A 21,715-nucleotide genomic window follows, 5' to 3' on the forward strand; every position below is an offset into this window, starting at 1 on the left:
GGATCCAGCAAGGGTCTAGTAATGTCCTTCAGGTAGGCCAGGACCAGTCTCTCAAGTGACTTCATGACCACAGATGTGAGAGCGATAGGGCTGTAGTCGTTAAGTCCAGTGATTTGGGGCTTTTTGGAGACCGGAATGATGGTGAAGCGTTTAAAGCAGCAGGGAACTTCACACAGCTCCAATGATCTGTTAAAGATCTGTGTGAAGATGGGGGCCAGTTGGTCAGCGCAGACTTTTAAACAGGCAGGTGAAACACCATCTGGGCCAGAAGCTTTTCTAGATTTCTGCCTCCTAAAGACCCGGTTCACATCCTCTACACAGACCTTAAACACAGGTTGAATGGTGGGGGAGGGAGGGAGGGGGTTGCAGGGGTGGTAGGTGAAGGTGTGAAGTGCAGATCAGAGCGGATGGGGGGTTGTAGACGATCCTTTTCAAATCTGCTGTAAAACACATTCAGATCGTCAGCCAGTTGTTGATTCTCCGCAAGCTGTGGGGGTGGTGTTTTTGCTGAGATGTAGGATGAAACTCCTTTTGGGTTTTTCCGTGATGACTCAAGGTGAGTTTGAAGCACTGTGTCATATCTTGCCACAAGATCTGTTACTTTCCTAAAAAACACCTTTGTTTTTTGAATCCTCTGACTCATCATGTCCCCTAAAAGGTAATCTAAGTCTGGCTAATGTGGAGGTTATATCTGTTAACCTAAGCAGTGCATCATATCGGTTTTCTCTCTCCTTTGTTTGAAGTTTAATCTGATTTGCTTTTTGAGTAGAAAGTTGCTCATCAACAGGTGTTGTTATTAAATGCATATGCCATTTTTGAAGTTCTCAATATGATCCTGACTTTCATTGTGCCTGGAAAAGCCTTTCCCTGTCTCTAAAGCAGATTTCCAATCCCTAAAACCTTCCAGTGCAAATTTCCTGTCAAAATGTTCAGAACATCCAAAAACTCTGCAGGGGAAACAATACACTGAATTGGTGGATATGTTGTATTCTAGCCACTTGTATTTTTCAAACCAGTTTTTATTAAAGCTCATTTCCTTTCCTTTGATTAAATGTTTTGGATAACTTTCTAGTTCTGTCTGAATGGGACCTCTCTTAATGTAATTCTCGCTGGCCAGTCGATCTTTTGGGATAATGAAGTCTGAATCTTCTTCTAAAGAGGCAAAGCAAGTAATGCAACATGTAATAGTCTAATCAAACAACAAAAAAACTCCTCCCTTGTCTCTGAATAACCAAGCTAGCCTTTCCTACTTTGTACAGTGTCAGTGACAGTCTCCCCTTGCACATCTGCAACCTCCTGCCCTCCTCCTATCTGCCTGCCGACATCTACAATAATGTGGTAAGGAGATGAGAGCATTATTAAAAAAACACATCAATAAATGCTTAAAGAATTGTAATAATGACAGTTAGTTTTAGTTTTAGTTACAGCATTTACTATTCTTACTTAATGTTAAGTAACTTTTTTTCCCAAATATATTTATTTGCATTTGTTTTAATACTGAACAATACATTAAAAAAATTATAATTAAAAAAAAGAAAAATATACATACATAAAAGAAAACATACCCAAGTAAGAGAACCTTATAAGAACAACAACCCCCCCCTCCCCCCCTCCAAAAGGGGAAAAAACAACAACATCTCAACTATACCTTTCCATACACCACCATTCACAGCCATCCATTTTACAATTTAACTGTTACCTTTTCTGAGTTATTAGTTATTTTTATAAAGAAATCACATTATGTAGTGGAGATACCAATACAAAAGAGATGAGTATTATATATATCAGTCGTCCCCCGTTGTCAAGTCCTCTTGGTTACAATAGCGTAAAAAAGGAGTCCAACTATTATAGAAGTCTTTAAGTTTCCCTTTAACTGCATAAGTCAGCTTTTCCATGGCGAGGTTGTTAGTCATTTCTTTAATCCAAAGCATAGAGGAAGGACCTTGTATCTCCTTCCATTTTAAAGCAATAGCCCACTTGGCCTGAAGCAAACTAAAGTCAATTAGTTTGCGTTTATTGGTGTTCACCACAAAATTTACTGGGTATATGTGAAATAAACAGAATTTAGGATCACAAGGAACATTTTCTTCAGTCAATTTACCAATCATAGCAAGATTATTCTTCCAACATTTTTGAATCTCAATACACTCCCGCATGCAATGGTAAAGGGTTCCAATTTCTTGTTTACATTTTAAACAACTGTCAGGAATATTTGGATTAAATTTATCTAATTTAACCGGGGTAATATATATCCTCATGAGCCATTTATATTGCAGCAATCTGCATCTAGTATTGACACTATATGTTTGGGCAAACAAACAAGAATCCGGAGGATTTTTTTAACTGCATGGAAAAATGACCTACAGGAAGATATTTCTAAAGATGAATGGAGATTCATCTTTAGAAATATCTTCCTGTAGGTCATTTTTCCATGCAGTTAAATTGGACATTGAACTCTCTTTTGAACCCTCTAAAAGTATATTATAAAAAAAAGATATATTGCCTTTATCCCTTAAATGTTTTAAAGTATGATCTTCTATAGTAGACAAAGCAGGCTCTAAATAAGTTGTCATTTCCGAGTGTATAAAACTTGTTTTGCTCCCTTGTACATCCAATTTTTAAACCCCCCATCATTGCTCCCTGGCACAAACATTGTATTACCCCAAATTGGTGACAGACCCGAGAGTTTAATTGTTTCACCTAAAAATTCGTACCTAAAGAGCTTCATACCATACGCAAATAGAATTTCTAAGGAAAGGATTATGCGTAGATTTTTTTAGTATTTTAACTGAAGAAGAATAAAGATACATATTTAATGGAATTGTTATTCCATTTTTTTCCATATCTATCCATGCAGGAGGGTCTATTTCTATGAAATAATACACAGCTGAATATAATTGAGCTGCCCAATAATAAAGTTTCATATTTGGTACTTTAAGTCCTCCCCATTCGTATGGTAAATAAAGTAGGGACAGACGTAACCGAGGATGCTTTTTATTCCATATAAACCTTATGAACACTTTCTTGAGTGTTACAAAGAATGTAGCTGGAAGAGGAATTGACTGAAAGAGATACAAGAATTTAGGTAGAATTGGCATCTTTATAATATTTATATGTCCAATCATAGAGATTGGCAATGCATTGCATCTCTCGAACAAATCCATGACTTTTTTTTATAATTTTTTCATAATTAATTGAAATGATCTCTTTTATATTTGGGACTATCTTAATTCCTAAATATGTAAACCCTTCCTGAGAATTGAAAAATTGCCTATTGTTCGTAGAGTTTCTCCTTTCATCCCCATTTAATAATAGCAAAGCACTTTTATTATTGTTAACTTTGTACCCTGAGAACTCTCCAAATACTCTTAATAAATTAAGTGCTCGAATAGAATATTCTAGATTACTAAGAAAAATGACAATATCGTCTGCAAAACAGAGATAAACGGTGTTCTCTCTCACCTATTATTATACCTTTCATTTCTGGACTACTCCGAATTGCCATTGCAAGGGGTTCTACTGCGAATAAAAACAACAAAGGGGACAATGGGCACCCTTGACGTGTGCCTCTACTTAGATTAAAGGGCATTGAGATTTGATTATTTGTTATTATTTGCTTGTGGATCATTGTAAAGTAATTTGATCCATTTAATATACCCAATCACCCAGCCCAAATCTCTTAAGCACCTCAAAAAGATACCTCCATTCAATCCTGTCGAAGAATTTTCCGCGTCCAACGACAAAATTGCATGGTCCTTGGCATTTTGTTTTTTATATACTATATTTAAGACTCTTCGTATGTTATGAAAGGCTTGTTTTCCAAGCACAAACCCATTTTGATCGTTCATGATAAGGTTTGGTATATATACGTTTCAATTCTTTTAGCTAGGGCCTTACAAAGAATCTTAGTATCACATGACATTAAAGATATGGGCCTATAAGTAGATTTTTCATTGGGAGGTTTACCTGGTTTTAATATAAGAGTAATTAGTGCTGATCTCAGAGAAGGGTGTAATATTCCTTTTCCCAAGGGTTCATTAAACATTTCAAGTAAGTGCGGTAGAATTTTCCCTGCAAATGTTTTGTAGATTTCAATCGGAAGGCCATCCGGCCCAGGGGCCTTACCATTATTCATATCCTGTAGGGCCTCTGAGAGCTCTTCTATACTTAGATTCTTCTCTAAATTACTTCTTGTCTCCTCTGATAATTTTGGAAATTTAATTTTATCAAGAAAATTATTTTGCCCCTCTAAATTGTTGGTGTTTTCCAATTTATACAATTTCATAATACAATTTAAAAATATTATTTATTTCCAATGGATCTACAGTTTTCTCCCCATTCTCTAAGAAAATTTAATTGATGGCTCTATCTGTTTGTATTTTTTTAATTCTCCACGCTAGCAGTTTTCCTGATTTTTACCCCTGATCATAATAGGACTGTTTTAGCCACATTAAATTCTTAGATATTTTACTACTAGTTATTTCATTATATTTGGCTTTTAGTAAAAGAAGTTATTTCTGCTTTGCAGGGTCATTATTGCTAAACAGATGCTGTTCCATTATTTTAATTTGTTTCCCCAAGTTTTCTAATTGTGCCCGATAAATTTTGGATCTATATCTTGTATAACTTAATATCTCCCCTCTAATATATGCCTTGAAGGCCTCCCATTTAACTGAGGCACTCGTTTGATTTGAATTGACTAAAAAGTATAGGTCTATTTTATTATCCAGAAATTTTACAAAATCATGATCAAGAAGCCAACTTGCTTGAAATCCAAATCTGGGAGGGGGAAGATTATCTGTTTGGATTGTAAACGTAATAGGGGCATGATCGGACAATAGGATACTATCATACCAACTTTTAAAGTGACGTGACATGTGGCCAAGTATGGTGACCCATACTCAGAATTAGTGCTCTGCATTTACCCATCCAAAGTGCACACACACACAGCAGTGAACACACACAAACCGTGAACACACACCCGGAGCAGGGGGCAGCCATTTATGCTGCGGCGCCCGGGGAGCAGTTGGGGGTTCGGTGCCTTGCTCAAGGGCACCTCAGTCGTGGTATTTACCTACCTTCGCCAAAAAAACATTGGAAATTAGAAACTCTATTCTTGAAAATGTTTTATATGTATTTGAAAAGCATGAATATTCTTTTTTGCTTGGATTGAGATACCTCCAAATCTCAACTAAATTTAAATCAGTCATATACTTCAAAAGAGTTTTTTTTGGACTGTTGATGGGTACTATCTACTCCTGAAGAATGATCATACTCTGGGTTTTGTACACAATTAAAATCTCCTCCAATTACATAATTTCCGGGATATGCTGATATAGTAAAAAATGAAGGGTCATCTACATTAGGAGCATATATGCTTATTAAATTAATATGTGACGTCAAAATTATACCATTAAGAATTATGTATCTCCCAAACGGGTCTATATATTGCTGTTTTAGCTGAAATAGAACAGACTTATGTATAAGAATCATGACTCCTCTGGCTCGAGAGGTGAAAGATGCATTGAAAACTTTGTCCTGGCCATCTCTTAGTGACTCTACTAATATCTTCTTTTAATAAATTAATTTCTTGTAGAAAGATTATGTTTGATTTCATTTGTTTCAGTCGACCTAGTACTTGTTTAAGTTTTACCAAATTATTTAGTCTGCTTACATTCCAGATACAAATATTTATCTCCACGTTATTAACCATTTACCTACTTGTATAACCATGTAGATACAGCTGTGCCTGGGTGTACGATATAGAATATAGCTTGGCTCCCCTGAAAACGTGATTTGATTATTTTGATTATTATGTGTAAAATTGCAAAAATATCATTCATTCATGCATGACGGCGATTTAAACCTAATTCACTTCAATAAAGATAACTATACATGCTATTCTTGTCATGAGCATCAAGGTGTGGGGGGCGCTGCGGTGCAAATTCCACTCATGTTTAGTACGTTAACTCAAAGATTCGTAGAAAAAATATAAACGTTGGACTCTGTGGTCGATTCTGTGTTAAGGTAAGGCATATTATTCGCAATTAAGTGTTGTGGCTGGGTTGTTATAGGTCTGCGTGACTCTCGATGTCGTAGGCCTAATTGAATGGAGGAATTATGGTATTCTTCTGTAGCCTGACGACGAGTAACTTTAACCGTTGTTCATGTGAACTCAAAGACAGCCTGATGCTTTGTTTATAGACTATTTGTGGGTGGCACAAAATTTTTTTTTCACCTATCAATTTGTGTCGATAAAGTATAATAGGGTAAATCCTGTATAGTGATTTATCCTATATAGTGCGTATAGCAAGTAGTGCATACACTTGTAGCTGTTATGTATCTTTGTAAGTCATTGTAAGCCCTCTTTTGAGGCAAGCGCACGAACAGGGGACTCATCTGGTTCCTGTGGTCTTGTCTCGGTGACCATCTAGGAGACTAGGTCTTCACTGAGGATCTGTCTCTGGGGCTCATCTAGTTGTCCTGGTCTCCGCTGACATTCAGGGCTGTAGAAGTCATCTCTAGGTGCTGATCCACAATCTGGGCTGGATACGGACTGGATCCGGGTGACTTCAGTGACCATCTGATCTGGATACAGACTGGATCTGTGGCTACGGTGACCTCGGAATAAGAAAGAAGTAAACCAGCAGTTAAATTCCAGGCTGCAGCAAAGTCACATTGTGCAGAGGACTCATCTGGTTCCTGTGGTCTTGTCCCGGTGGCCATCTAGGAGACAAGGTCTTCACTGGGGATCTGTCTCTGGGGCTCATCTAGTTTCCCTGGTCTCAGCTGACATTCAGGGGTGTAGAGGTCGTCTCTAGGTGCTGATCCACCATCTGGACTGGATACGTACTGGATCCGGGTGACTGCAGTGACCATCTGATCTGCATACAGACTAGATCTGGTGGCTACGGTGACCTCAGAATAAGAAATAGACAGACTAATATTAGCATAGATGCCATTCTTCTAATGATGTAGCAAGTACATTGGGTGTTATGGGAAGTGTTCCCGGTTCCGGTTGTCCTATTTAATGCAGCCTAAAAATCCTTTAACAGATTTGATTATTAGAAATGTGTTAGTGTGTTATGTGTAAGCCAGGTTAAAGAGATGGGTCTTTAATCTAGATTTAAACAGACAGCGTGTGTCTGCCTCCCGAACAATGTTAGGTAGGTTATTCCAGAGTTTGGGCGCTAAATAGGAAAAGGATCTGCCGCCCGCAGTTGATTTTGATATTCTAGGTATTATCAAATTGTCAGAGTTTTGAGAATGCAGCGGACTGTATCTGGGGCTCATCTAGTTGTCCTGGTCTCCGCTGACATTCAGGGCTGTAGAAGTCATCTCTAGGTGCTGATCCACAATCTGGGCTGGATACGGACTGGATCCGGGTGACTTCAGTGACCATCTGATCTGGATACAGACTGGATCTGTGGCTACGGTGACCTCGGAATAAGAAAGAAACAGACTAATATCAGTGTAGATGCCATTCTTCTAACGATGTAGCAAGTACAATGGGTGTTATGGGAAGTGTTCCCGGTTCCGGTTGTCCAAATTAATGCATCCTAAAAATATTAGAAGCGTATTTAGTGTGTTATGTGTAAGCCAGGTTAAAGAGATGGGTCTTTAATCTAGATTTAAACTGACAGAGTGTGTCTGCCTCCCGAACAATGTTAGGTAGGTTATTCCAGAGTTTGGGTGCTAAATAGGAAAAGGATCTGCCGCCCGCAGTTGATTTTGATATTCTAGGCATTATCAAATTGCTAGAGTTTTGAGAACGCAGCAGACGTGGAGGACTATAATGCAATAAGAGCTTGTTCAAATACTGAGATGCTAAACCACTCAGGGCTTTATAAGTAATACGCAAGATTTTAAAATCTATACAATGTTTAATAGGGAGCCAGTGCAGTGTTGGTAATATGGGCATACTTCCTGGTTCTAGTAAGAACTCTAGCTGCTGCATTTTGGACCAGCTGGAGTTTGTTTATTAAGCGTGCAGAACAACCACCCAATAAAGCATTACAATAATCTAATCTTGAGGTCATGCACGCATGAATTAACGTTTCTGCATTTGACATTGAGAGCATAGGTCATAATTTAGATATATTTTTGAGATGGAAAAATGCAGCTTTATAAATGCTAGAAACATGGCTTTCAAAGGAAAGTTTGCTATAAAATAGCACACCTAGGTTCCTAACTTATGACGAAGAATTGACAAAGCAGCTATCGAGTCTTAGACAGTGTTCTAGGTTATTACATGCGGAGGTTTTAGGTCCGATAATTAACACCTGTTTTTTTTTCAGAATTTAGCAGTAAGAAATTACTTTTTAATGTTAAAATTGAACAATTATTGAAATTAACATCAATGTGGATTCATGAATAAATAATACAATCCTATTGTACAGTGTTACAGACATTACAGTGCTCTGATTTCTAGGGACCAAAACCACAATGACCTGTCAATATGTACAATTTGTGTATATTTTATGGGCTGATAGATGTGCATACATACTACCTTCAATAATATTGTAGGTCTCCGTGCTTGATCCTGCCTTAAAGGGGTCATATGATGCGATTTCAATTGTTCCTTTCTCTTTGGAGTGTTACAAGCTCTTGGTGCATAAAGAAGATCTGTAAAGTTGCAAAGACTATAGTCTCAAATCCAAAGAGATATTCTTTATAAAAGTTAAGAGTCAGCCACGCCTACCTAAAACGACTCGTTCTAACACGCCCCCACATGTCTACGTCACTATGTGGGAAGATTTGCTTTCACCCCCGGGGTCATCACATGTGGTTGCCACAGGCATCACAGTATGGTGAGGGGCGTAACATTTCCGTCACACGCTTGAGGAATTCGGCCAATCACAACGCACTGGATAGCTGGCCAATCAAAGCACACCTCGCTTTTCAGACCGATGAGCTTTGTAAAAATCAATGTGTTTCAGAAAGGCGGGGCATAGAGGAGAAACAATAATGTACAGTATGTGGAAAATAATGTTTGTTTTTTTTACCTTAAACCGCATAAACACATTTCATTACACCAAATACACCAAATAATGTTATTTTTTAGCAACATCATATGACCCCTTTAAGGGATTTACGTATTTTCTTAGTTCTGTCTCAGTTTGGTCTCCACAAATTTTGCAGCCTCTGCTAGGACAATGAAGGTCTTGAACTGTCCGTTATTCTGAACGTGGAGCTTTGCTGGGACGCAGAGACTGTGTGTCACCTCTAATTTTCTTATTTCAAGCAAATTACCTCATTGAACACTGTTAATAAAGAATAACAATTTGGTCCCTCAGTAAATTCTCTTTGCCACCTTGAAGAATTCTCAGTTACTTAAAGTGTAGACGGCCGGGAAGTAAGAAAACACACAGTCAAATGTATCCTCAATACTTCAATTTATTCATAGAAATACAGATATTATATAGGCATATGTCGAGGGGAGTTTCACCCTCTTAACCAATGAGGATATGAATAACATACACATAGGATCTTTGGCCAAGAACATGTGTTTATATAAAATGGCCACATGTACAGAAAAACATGGACATATTAGGAATAGACTTTTGCGAAGAATGCTGAACTGTCATCACGAACCTCATTCCTAGCTATCATGTCCTTATTTGGGACATTTGAACCAAGAGAAGCTAATGTATACATTTAAGCATGCATACCTCGCATATAAGTAAGACATATTTAAAACATAATATCAAGAGAGAGAGATGGATACAGAAGGGGGGATTCAGAGAGAATGCGTTGTATATATAGAAGAGTGAGAGAGAGGGAGAAAAAAAGGAGAGGTGAGACATATCTGGAACATTCTCTTAACAAGACAGAGAGTGTTTTCTAACAAACACCCACCACTGTTCCATTACCTCTGCAGTATATAACTTTTGTACAAGTCTTGGAGAAATCATAGAATTAATTCCTTTTTTGAAAGACATGCACTTGTGCAATGATCATGCAGGGCATCTGTCTCTCTTGCGGCCTTGGTCTGAGAGCACAGTCAATGACCAGTGGTCTCTGAAAATGAGTCTCTCCCAGTAGTTTAGGTATCAGCGCATTGACAAATTCAATCAATCTCCTCTTGCTCTGGGACACCACTGCATTTTATATTATCACATAATGATCACTCTTCTAAGTCACTGAACTTCACTCTAAGAACTTTATTCATCTGTTGCAAGTCAGTCAGAGCCACCTCCAGTAAGTGGCCCTCATGATCCTGTGTCTGACTCTTAGCAGTCTCCACTCTCTCTGCAAATTCCACAACAATGTGTGTAGAGACTGAAAGTCTCCCTCAAACTTATCTTTTATGGTTGCAAAAATCTTGTTTCACACACCTATGGCAATTCACCATTGCCGTTGGCATAAGCATTAGCTTTTTCACCGCTAGCCGACAGCTGAAGTCCAGTGCTTTCTAAGGCTACGAATTTTAGTTCCCTTACGATATTACACTCGTACTGCGTCTTGCTAGACGCATATGGGAAAAAAAGCATTTTTTCTCCTGAACTGAAGCCTTTTTTCATTCACGCAGTGAAACTGCACGGCCATTGGTTCGTGCAGTGTATTAAAAAACAAACCAATGGCAAGGCAGCAAAGCTGCATGAGCCTATGGTGACGAAACCCACCAAGCCTGCCAAAGCCCGCCAGAATGGGCAGGGCATCTGGCTATATAAGCGGGCATCCGCCACAGAATTATCAGATTTCTTCTCCTTCAGCGACGGCTCTACGCTCATCACTGATCCTGAAAGCCTGCTCGCCGTTGACACGCCTCGCAGCTGGATTGAGACCTCTCTGCTCGGCTGACCGGCTCTCTTCGCGCCTCAGCATCGCAGCAGTTCCGATCCTGTTCCCCTGTCGCCATCCGGCAATACTGAAAGAGCTTATTTGTAGTCTCTGTGATATTTGCAAGGTTATAAAGCTCAACTTCAAAGTCTACCCCAGGAGATTTTCTGTTTAACAGAAAATACTTTTCAAGAACAAATGGCTCATTGGGACTACAACTTGCTTCTTCTGGATCTTGCAAAGTCACAATGTCACTCATTTAAATAATCCCCACTCATGGGTGAGGCCTTGTTGGGGTGCTTTAGTAGCATGTTGTTGTGGCATGTTGGTGTCATGTCGAAGAGACACTGTTTCTTCCACCCTGGTTCCAAAACGCTTTGCAGGTAAGCCCTAAAAGAGCAAATTCTACCCTGTAAAAAAAGTTTGTTAAATTTACGGTAAAATACCGGCAGCTGTGGTTGCCAGAACTTTACCGTGAAAAATACGGTAGCAACATTTTAGGTTTTACAGAACTGTTTAAATTTACAGTGAAAAACCGTATTTCATTAACTGATACAATGTTAAAGGGGTGATATGATGCTTTTTTAAAGATCATTATTTTGTGTATTTGGTGTAACAGAATATGTTGACATGCTTTAATGTTCAAAAAACACATTATTTTTCAAATACTGTACATTATTGTAGGTCCTATATGCCACCCCTCTCTCAAACGCTTCGTTTTCTACAAATACCCTCCTTCCGACAAGCACAGTCTGCTCTGATTGGCCAGCTGACCCAGTGCATTGTGATTGGCCGAACACCGCAAGCACTCGTCAGAAATGTAACGCCCCTTACCATAATCGCGAGCTTCATCTTTCAAAATAAATGTAAAGACAGTGCCCGAAAGGGGAACAGAGTCGCGTGACAGACACAGTGATGAAGCTGGTATATGTTTGCAGTACACAATCCAGGGTTAAGACAGCTGACTCCACTGTGATGTGACCCTGTCTCTCTCTCTCTCTCTCTCTCTCTCTCTCACACACACACACACACACACACACACACACACACACACGATGCGCAAAACTCCGCATTTGAACAGTCAATAGCAAACACTTAAACTAATAACAAAACAGTCGCTGATTCAGAAGCGCCAGATTGTCATAGCAAAGTCAGAATTACCTCCTCTCCTAGGTTCACGAAACGGTCGTCCATAAAATGCATTGCTGTTCTGTATGGGTTTCGTCGCCATAGGCTCATTACCATACAACTCAAATCTCTTGCAGATAACAGCAGCACACATTCATGTGTGATTGAAATTATTGAAGAGATTCACACTGCATCAGTAACTACACAGTTACTGCCTTTAAATAAAACAACAAGCAGCATAACATCAGAGTTTCTCTGTCCGTCCTTTACTTAAACACAGGCTCTGCTCTCCAGCACAATGGTGACCAACAAAACACAACAGGAAGTTGACTGTTAGGTTTTACAGTATTTTGCTGTTTTCTTTTCTTGATTTTACGGTGAAATACCGGCAGCTGTGGTTGCCAGTAATCTACAATTTTTTTACAGTTTGCTTCCGTAAATTAAATTAGCAGTATATTTCTGTTAAAAATACATTTCACAGTGTTTTTTTCTTCATCTCACACATTTAACCCCTTTAATCCCACAGCAAAATCTTTAAAGAGCACTTATATGTGTCCACACTACAAGTGTTGAAGTGACACTTAAGCGGTGATGAAGTTAATGAGATAATTAAATGAGGATTGAGTATTAGTGATGAACACCTGTTAACAAGCAGAATCACTGAATGAAAGAGAAACACAACTTACAGCCAAAGATGAAATCAACTGAAAATAAAACACATTAAATTTATCAAGATCTCAGCAGAGGAGGATTAAACAGCTCCACAAACAGCATCATCAGCTACTTATTACTAACCAATGTGACTTTATTTCTGTCATATGTGTACAAAAGCTCTTATTGATATTTTAGGTGTTGTACTTTCATTTGAAGTCACCATAATGGCGATCGGTGTTTGCTTTAGTTGCTTTAGTTGAGCTCTTGAACCTTGACTTTCTAAAAAAGGTTTTTCTTTGGTTGCTTAAATTAGCTGTTTATTTAACGCAGTTTTTATAGCAAGAAAAGCCAAAAGAATCTTAATAAATCTGCAAAAATGTCAACAATTCTGTGTTTTTCTGTCAATATGAGGTGCTGTGTGTACATTAATGAGGAAAAAAATGTACTTAAATGATTTTAGCAAATGGCTGCAATATAACAAAGAGTGAAAAATTTAAGGGGGTCTGAATACTTTCCGTACCCACTGTATGTAATCCTACCTTGTTTTATGTGACGAGAGGGGCGGGGCCGAGAGCCGTGGGAACGGAGCGAGGCCGGTGGTGTAATTGATAATGAGCGACACCTGCACCACTCACCGGTCTCGAGTCTCACGGAGGAGCTCCAGAAGGATACAAAGGAGGAGTGACGACAGGGAAAGACGAGAAAGGACCAGGCCTGGATTTTATTTTGTGTTTTGGTTTTGTTTGTGCGCGACAGTCGTCCGCAAGGGGCTGTCGTGCTGTTTTGAGTTTATTTTATTATTAAAGTTTGTTTAAATGTTCGCCGGTTCCCGCCGCCTCCTTCCCGACCTACAAACGTTGTTACATTTAGTATCTTTCATATAGCCTTCTGATGATCGAAACAAGCGTGTATATTATATGTTGTATGTGTACATAGATGTGTACATATGGACATAGGCGTCTACTGTCTTTTACCGTTAATATCACAATCATTTTTTACAGTGTAGCAACGTTGTTGCAAATGTCGCGCTGCGAGTGTGGCTTGTGCAGGGTATCTTGCACGATGCAGAAGGGCATTGAGTGCCGTCATCTGTCTGGGCAGCCCCCACGCAGAGACTGCTCGCTCACTGAGACTGAATGCTCTCGTTGAAAGCATGAGTCTCGCCCTTCTCCATTCGCGGACTACTTTCACTGAAGGCAGCCCCGCTCTCCCGTTTCCCCTTTCTCAGCGAGCCTCGGAGAGGGAAACAGCAGAGTCAGGGAATAAGCAACTAGGTTGACTGATCTTATGCCGGCACTGTGCCCGCGTGCTCTCTCTCCCCATTGCACTTGGATCTGCCGCAGAAGGGCAGTGAGCTGCACGCTTACTGAGACAGAAAGCTCATTCAGAGCATGAGTCTTGCTCTTCTCCACTCGCGGACCACCTTTCACTGAAAGCAGCCCAGCTCTCCCGTTTCTCCTCTCTCAGCAAGCCACGGAAAGATAAACGGCGAAGCCTGGGAACTAAGCAACCGGGTCGGAGCAATCTCACGCCAACATAGAGCCTGCGTACTCGCTCTCCCCACTGCGCTTCGATCCGTGTTTTGCACGTAAGGATCAGTGTCCCTCTTTACATCGAGCGGCTCTATCCTCCTAAGTAGATCAGAGGTAGATGCTGCCACTGGCAGCTTCGAATTGTGTGTTTCACTATAACTGCGCTCACAGACACGGGCTGCTGTTACCACGAAAGCAGTCTGCCCCTGTTCGTTCGCGGAAAGCAGCCCCGCTCTCATGTTTCTCTCCTCCCAGTTACCTCGGAGGAAGCAATGGCGAGCTCGCGGGTTGAGCAATCAGGCAGAGCAATTTCATGCTGACACACATCAGGCGTGCTTAATCTGCCAGTGTGTGTTACACGTGAGAATCAGTGCTCCTCGTTCATGAGCAGCTTAATCCCCCTGGGCAGATCAAAGCAAAACGCTGGCAGCTTCACATTTGTGTGTGCGTCGCTGAGCCCCACCTCCCCCGCGCTTGTGTTTCTCTCCTCCCAGTTACTCGGAGGTAGAAATGACAAACTTGCGGGTATGAACGATCAGGTTTGAGTGATTTAATGCCGGCAAAGCCCCCACATGCATCACTCTCCACGCAGCTCTTTGATCTGCCAGTGTGTTTACACGAGGGGATCAGCGCCCCTCATTGTCGAGCAGCTCAATCCTCCTGGGCGGTTTGGAGCAGAATGCTGTCACCAATGATTCAATATCGCTGACAGCTTTGTATTTGAATGCGCCTCTCGCCTGGGCCACGCCCACGCTGAGGCTGCGCTGCTGAGACAGACCGCTCTTACAACGAGAGCTCATGTCTCGCTATGCTTTGCTCACGGCTCGATTTCTTCAATGAAGACGGCGCCGCCCCTCCTCTCATCCGCTATGAGCGGATTTGAGAGAATGCGCGCAGCATTTTTGATCTGCCAGAGTGTTTACACATAAAGATCATCAAAACTCCTCTTCTAACGAGTGGTTTGATCTTTTTAGGTGGATTAATAGAGAATGTTGTCACTAATGATTATCACTGACGGCTTCGAATTGAACGCATCTAGGCCACGCCCATGCTGAGGCTGCGCACACGGGGCCTGACTGCTCTGCTATGAGAGCATTAAATCTAGCAAAGCATTTTTTGAAAGCATGTTCAGGGAAAGCAAATTTCCTTTTCTGAGTGTGGGGTCCCCATATGGCGACCAGCCTCTCAATTTAATCCAACCCCTTGTCACACGGGCTGAGGCCTGTCGGGCCATCCCTGTAGTGCCAATCTGGGTGTTGGAGATAATAAAACGAGGTTATTCACTGCAATTCGCTCGAATACCCCACGATTCAGCTGCGTGGTTTCCACCTCAGCTTAGAGCAAAGATGCACACGTCCTGCACTTAGAGGTGATGAATTTGCTGGCGATAGGAGTCGTAGAAACTGTTCCCCCAGCTCAGAGCGAGTCAGGCTTCCACAGCCGCTACTTCCTCATCCCCAAAAAGGATGGTGGCCCTCCGGCCCATCCTCTATCTCAGACACCTGAATCACGCTCACATGAAAAGGTCGTTCAGGATGACTATTCTGAAACAGATCCTTGCGCGAATTCTGGCATACTGACCTCCCGCACTTTCACGAAGCATTGTTAATTTCGTCAACGAAGACGACAACGAAAATATTCGTTAACGAACATTTTTTTTCTGTGACTAAGATGAGATGTTGACAAGCTAAAACTAATATCTGATGATAAAAACTATGACGAATTGTATGCCGCGTCTTCGTTAACAAGACGAGACGGGACTATAATGTTATTTGAGGACTACCAGACATTGAAAACACATCCTATGATCCTAAAATATGCTTCCCTGTAATTGGATTGAAATCGGATAAGAGGCGTTCGCATATCTAGTCTCAGTATGGCAGCCGCAGTGGATGGATAGGCTACCAAAATGCGAACTAGCGATCTGAAACAATGGCCTCAGCACCCAAAGGGGTAGGGATAAGGTGACCAGACGTCCCGTTTTTCCCGGGAGTCACAATTCGTTGTCGATTAACTTAGTTAGATTCTTCACTAACTTTATCTAATCGAACGAAGAATCTAAGCGCGGAATCGCGCTGATAGAAGTGCTCTCTCTAGCGCACGCTCCACTTCTTAAGTTCTCAGTGCTCATATACACACACAGCAGTCCAAATGTCTATCGTGTAGACTAGAGTATCTCACGTAAATACAGTCGGTTATGGATTAAGTAAACAAACAGGTGGGTGAAAACTGAATGTCTGTCAGTATTACATACATGACTTCAGTCTTAAAGGGACAGCATTCCTAATTAAGTACCTATTCATGTCAATGTTAACCAACAAAAGATGATAAATAAATGTTAAGTAAACCTACTGTATCTGAAAAATGAGTTCAATTTGTATCTCTTTCGTATTTGTCTTATTGCCTTATTCTGCTTCTTTTTAAAAAAATTATAAATATTATAAGTTACATATATTGTATATGAACAACTATAATTTTTATAAATTGCTCCCTTTTCACTACTGTTAAAGGATAGTTCACACAAAAATGAAAGTTGTCATAATTTATTCAAGTTTTTCCAAATTCAATCCTTGATTCAAATTTCTCATAAGCGTAATTGGTTTGGTCTAAAGAGAGAAGACTTAATGACTATTTTTGTTTGAAGACTACATATAAAATAGCTACCAAAATAAATGTTGGTAACTGCAGTTTGACAAAGTAATGACTAAAAATTGACAAAAATGCAATGACTTTTCGTCATCTAAAACTAGACTAAAGCTATGAAAGACTCAAATTACTAAAATGTGACTAAGATTATTAAGCATTTTCGTCTTAAGATGAAGACTAAGACTAATTTAAAAATGCCTGTCAAAATTAACACTGTTACGAAGTGCATGAACGCTCTCTCCCCCCTCTCTGAGACAGGTGGGAATCCACATTCTCAATTACCTCGACGACTGGCTCGTTCTGGCCCAGTCAGAGGCAGAATTAATATCACACAGGACCCTCCTCCTCAGCCACCTGGAGTGCCTGGGACTCAGGGTCAATTTTGCCAAGAGCCCGTTGTTCCCCAGCCAGCGAATATCGTTCCTGGGAACAATTTTCAACTCAGCCCAAATGAGAGCTGTAGTCACGCCGGAACAGGCTCTGGCCATACGGAGGCTGGCGACCTCCTTCGAGATTGGTACCACTCGCCCTCTCAAAGCGTTTCAAAAGATGCATCGTCAGCGCTACAGTTGGGTCTGCTTCGTATGCGCCCCCTTCAGTGCTGGTTGCAACCACGGGTTCCATCCCATGCATGGCATCACAGACACCTGCAGATCAGGGTGAGTCAGGCCTGTGTAACAGCCCTGGCCCCCTGGAAGAACTCCCACTGGATGGAACAGGGCGTGGCCATGGGGATGGTTTGCAGAAGGACAGTTGTCATGACAGACGCCTCCAACTCAGGTTGGGGGGCGCTATGCGAGGGCATACCGATTTTCGGCCACTGGTCGAAGGTGGAAAAATGCTTCCACATCAACTGCCTGGAAATGCTAGCAGTATGTCGAGCCTGTCAGTTTTTCCTGCCAGTCCTAAAGGGGCACCATGTGCTACGCTGATCGGACAACCCATCTGTGGTGTCCTACATAAATCGCCAGAGAGGCCTCTCCTCGAAGCGTCTCTTCACTCTGGTAGAGCGCTTCTTAGAAGGGGCTCAACCCAACCTGCACTCGCTGAGAGCAGCGCATTTACCGGGCAAATTTAACCAAGGAGCGGATATGCTATCAAGGGGCAGTGTCCCCTCAGGGGAGTGGACGCTCCATCCGCAGATGGTTCAGAGGATCTGGAAGATCTTCGGTGAGGCTGAGGTGGACCTCTTCGCCTCAAGAAGACAACTCTCACTGCCCAATTTATTTCTCAAAGACCAGGGATACGTTGGCCCAACCTCCTTCTTTATGCTTTTCCCCCGATCGCTCTGATCCCACAGGTAATCAGGCGAGTAAGGGAACAAAAACACAAGGTTCTCCTGGTGGCCCCCCTTTGGATGAACCAGCTGTGGCTATCAGAGCTAACTCCACTACTGATAGCGGCCCCTTGGCCTGTTCCGCTGAGACGGGATTTCCTCTCTCAAGCGAACGGGACAATATGGCATCCTCGGCCCGACCTATGAGTCCTGCACCTCTGGCCGCTCGATGGGAGCCTTCAAGCCTCCCAGAGCGAGTCTTAAACACAATTTCGGAGGCTAGAGCCCCGTCTACGAGACGCCTCTACGCCTTAAAGTGGTCTTTTTTCTCAGCTTGGTGTCTAAACCGTGGCTAAGACCCTCATACTTCCAATTTGACAGAGGTGTTGTCATTTCTGCAAGAGCTGCTGGATAAGGGACGTTCCCCATCCACGCTCAAAGTCTATGTGGGGGCTATAGGCCACTGGTCGAACTCATGCCACTCTCATGCCCCTATTGAGGGCCAATCGGTGGGCAAAAACAGCGCGGTCATCCGCTTCCTAAGGGGTGCCAGGAGGCTGAATCCACCTCGTCCTCCTACCGTCCCTTCATGGGATCTGCCCACTGTGCTGAGGGCCCTGAAGGGCCCCGCTTTTGAGCCGCTACAGTCTGCCAACATTCGTTCACTATCGCTGAAGACTGCTCTGCTTCTAGCACTGGCATCAGTAAAGTGAATAGGGGACCTGCAGGCACGCTCTATTAGCCCTGCCTGCCTGGAATTCGGGCCTAATGACACTAACGTCGTCCTGAAACCAAGGCATGGTTAAGTACCTAAGATGCTCTCCACTCTGTTCAGAGCACAGGTCATTACGCTCTCCGCGCTTCCTCCAACTGAAGAGGACAAAGAGCCATCTCTGCTCTGCCCCGTCAGAGCTCTGAGAATCTATATTGAGCGTTCCGCCCCCTATAGGCGGTCGGAACAACTCTTTTTCAGCTTCGGAAACCGCACCAAAGGGCTTCTGGTTACGAAGCAAAGACTCTCTAGATGGATAGTAGACTCCATCTCGCTAGCGTACTCTTCTTTGGGCCTTCAATGCCCCATTGGAGTACGGGCCCTCTAGACTAGAGGCATCGCCTCGTCTTGGGCATGGTCCAGTGGTGTGTCCATTGCGGATATTTGTGAGGCAGCCGGTTGGGCCTTGCCATCCACATTCGCAAGGTTTTATAACCTGGAAGACCCGGCCTTGCAGGCCAGGGTCCTTTCCGCTTGAAGTGACATGTGCTGCATAAACAGATCTGGCAGAGAGCCCTTGGCCGTATCACGCTCAAGCTCTCTGGCATTAGTTCACCTGTTAGCTCTCGACCCCTGGGTGTCGAAGTTACAGGAGTACTCTGGAACGATTAACCAGACCGGGTGTCAGGAAGCTCAGCCCGTCTTAGCCTTGGGTTGTTGTTAAATTCTCTATAGGCATTGGTTGCTTATGGAAGTTTAATACTTTTAGTTGTTCCACTACATTAGCACGGCGTGATTGTACGGTGCTCCTATATGCATCTAGCAAGACGTAGTACGAGTGTAGTATCGAAAGGGAACGTACTCGGCTACTAACGTAACCTCGGTTCCCTGAGATACGGGAATCATCACTTCAGTCGAAGTAACCAGAGAATCCTGTGGCGAATGCCCGCTTATATAGCCAGATGCCCCGCCCATCCTGGCAGGCTTTGGTAGGCTTGGCGGGCTTCGTAGCCATAGGCTCATGCAGCTCTGCTGCCTAGCCATTGGTTCGTTTTTTAACACACTGCACGGACCAATGGCCGTGCAGTTTCAGTGTGTGAATGAAAAAAGACTTTAGTTCAGGAGAAAAAATGTTTTTTTCCCATATGCGTCTAGCAAGATGCAGTACTCAGGGAACCGAGGTTACGTTAGTAACCGAGTACGTTTTTTGATGCATTATCCAAGTCCATTCAGAAAAAATATATATTTTCATAAAATAGTTATTTGCAATTATAACTATATTTGGAGAGTGTATATAAGCTACAGATACCTTTGTAGAGATTTTTTACAAGTGGAGAGAAGAACTGCATAGGACTTCACAGGATTTAAGATTGCTGATGTCATCTTGCTGCGATAAGTAATTTGATTTCATTCCCATTTTGTATTCTATTTATTCTTCTCTTCCTTTTCAGATTACCATAGAGGACAGTGACTCAGATGAGAATGTTGCATTTTTAAAATGTTCCAAGCCAAAACAAAAGTAAGTTGAAAAGCATAAAGGTGGAAAACACATCTTAACAATTTGTTTTGCATATTTTTGCATTCCTGGATTAATTTAACTACAGAGTGCTTGAGACTGAAAAGCTGTGAAATGTATTTAGTTAACTATTTAAAAAAAAAAAGGAACTAAACCTGTTGCCCATGCCTTCCTTGTTTAACCAATAGGCTGACTTCATTAAGTGCCAGTAAGAGGGGCTCCCAGAGTCAGAGCCAGTCTTTTAAAGGAGTATGCTTTGATGATGAAGACGAGGTATGAATAATATCCACTCCTTTTTGTTTTGGATTTGTTCACAAATTGATATTTACCTTCACTTCTCCCTACAGGATGAGTTTGATCCATTCAAGGGGTCAAGACCGCAGCGCAGATAAGGAAAGAAACCCAATTGCTTGTCTACTTCTAGTGAATCCACTTCTTTTCTCAGTCCTTCCAGAGTTTTTGCAGAGATTTGAGTAATCTAGTTTGTTCAAGATTAACTTGCCTAAAGATGTTTTAAAAACTATGTTAGATGTTGAACAGTGTTGTCTTTTATATTTGTCCTCAAATAAATATCTGGGACATTAAAAGACATGTATCCATGTGTGTTTATCAAAGCAAAAGTGTGTTTATGTCTGTTCCAAGCCAATAAAACCATAAACTGTCACTTTCTTCTTAGGTGTACATTCATAGGAAAATATGTTATTGCTACAAGGAATATTGTATTTGACAGATGTGGTAGATTTTTATTGGTTAAAAGATGAATTGTTCGAGTGTAATCATTAGTAATATAGCCATTTAAATATCCAGTTATACTTCCATTATAATCCCATATGCCTGTGTGTGGAAAATGCCTACGTGGCAGAATGTACAGACCTCAGATGAGAAACATCTGGAAAAAATAAGTGGGGTCTTTATTTACCATAGCAAGACTAGAGAGGGGGGGCTTTCTCTCTAGAGAATTGTATGCACAAAGGAACCATTCTATGTATGGAAAAGCTGTATGGAATATATACCCCATGCCTTAAAGTCAGAACTGTATAAAAAGAAGACAAGATGATCATTCTGGAGATGTTTTGCTGCAGAGAGCATCTCCGCTTTATTATTTATTATCATTGATGATGTAGTAAAGTGTATCTCCTGGCATCAAAACCCAAGACTGAAGAGTGTGGTTCCTAAGATGAGCAGCAGACAACACCACAAATTGGCGACCACGAAGGGACTGGAAAAGAGCAGAGGAGTGGACGACCACTTTGGGCTGAATGAGACGAACAACACAGACCCGGTGGCCACCGAACGGTAGGCAATTTTGCTTATATAATTGGTGTGTGGTGTTTGCGGGTCTGCTCTTACTGGTAAGGACACTTAAAATCTGCTCTTCCAGAATTAAAAATAAATAACTAAAATAAAATATTATAAAAGGGTTTTGATGTCAGAAGAAATAACTGCATGCACATATTTGGTTTAATATT

The 21,715-nt window shown here is 41.6% G+C and overlaps 1 protein-coding gene across 3 annotated transcripts in view; it reads left to right on the forward strand.

Annotated features, from left to right (window-relative positions):
* The window catches only part of mre11a (MRE11 homolog A, double strand break repair nuclease), a 134,596-nt gene extending 113,681 nt beyond the window's left edge, over nucleotides 1–20,915 (forward strand). For all 3 annotated transcript variants that reach the window (XM_016283182.1, XM_016283185.1, XM_016283184.1), the window contains 3 exons: nucleotides 20,182–20,249; nucleotides 20,435–20,519; nucleotides 20,594–20,915. In XM_016283182.1, coding sequence (XP_016138668.1) covers nucleotides 20,182–20,249; nucleotides 20,435–20,519; nucleotides 20,594–20,638 — 198 coding nt within the window. In that variant the 3' untranslated portion in view covers nucleotides 20,639–20,915. The remainder of the gene's footprint in view (nucleotides 1–20,181; nucleotides 20,250–20,434; nucleotides 20,520–20,593) is intronic.
* Nucleotides 20,916–21,715: the final 800 nt, after the last annotated feature.

The sequence above is a fragment of the Sinocyclocheilus grahami genome, unplaced genomic scaffold (assembly GCF_001515645.1).
Source record: "Sinocyclocheilus grahami isolate Dianchi unplaced genomic scaffold, SAMN03320097.WGS_v1.1 scaffold171.1, whole genome shotgun sequence".
Taxonomy (NCBI): domain Eukaryota; kingdom Metazoa; phylum Chordata; class Actinopteri; order Cypriniformes; family Cyprinidae; genus Sinocyclocheilus; species Sinocyclocheilus grahami.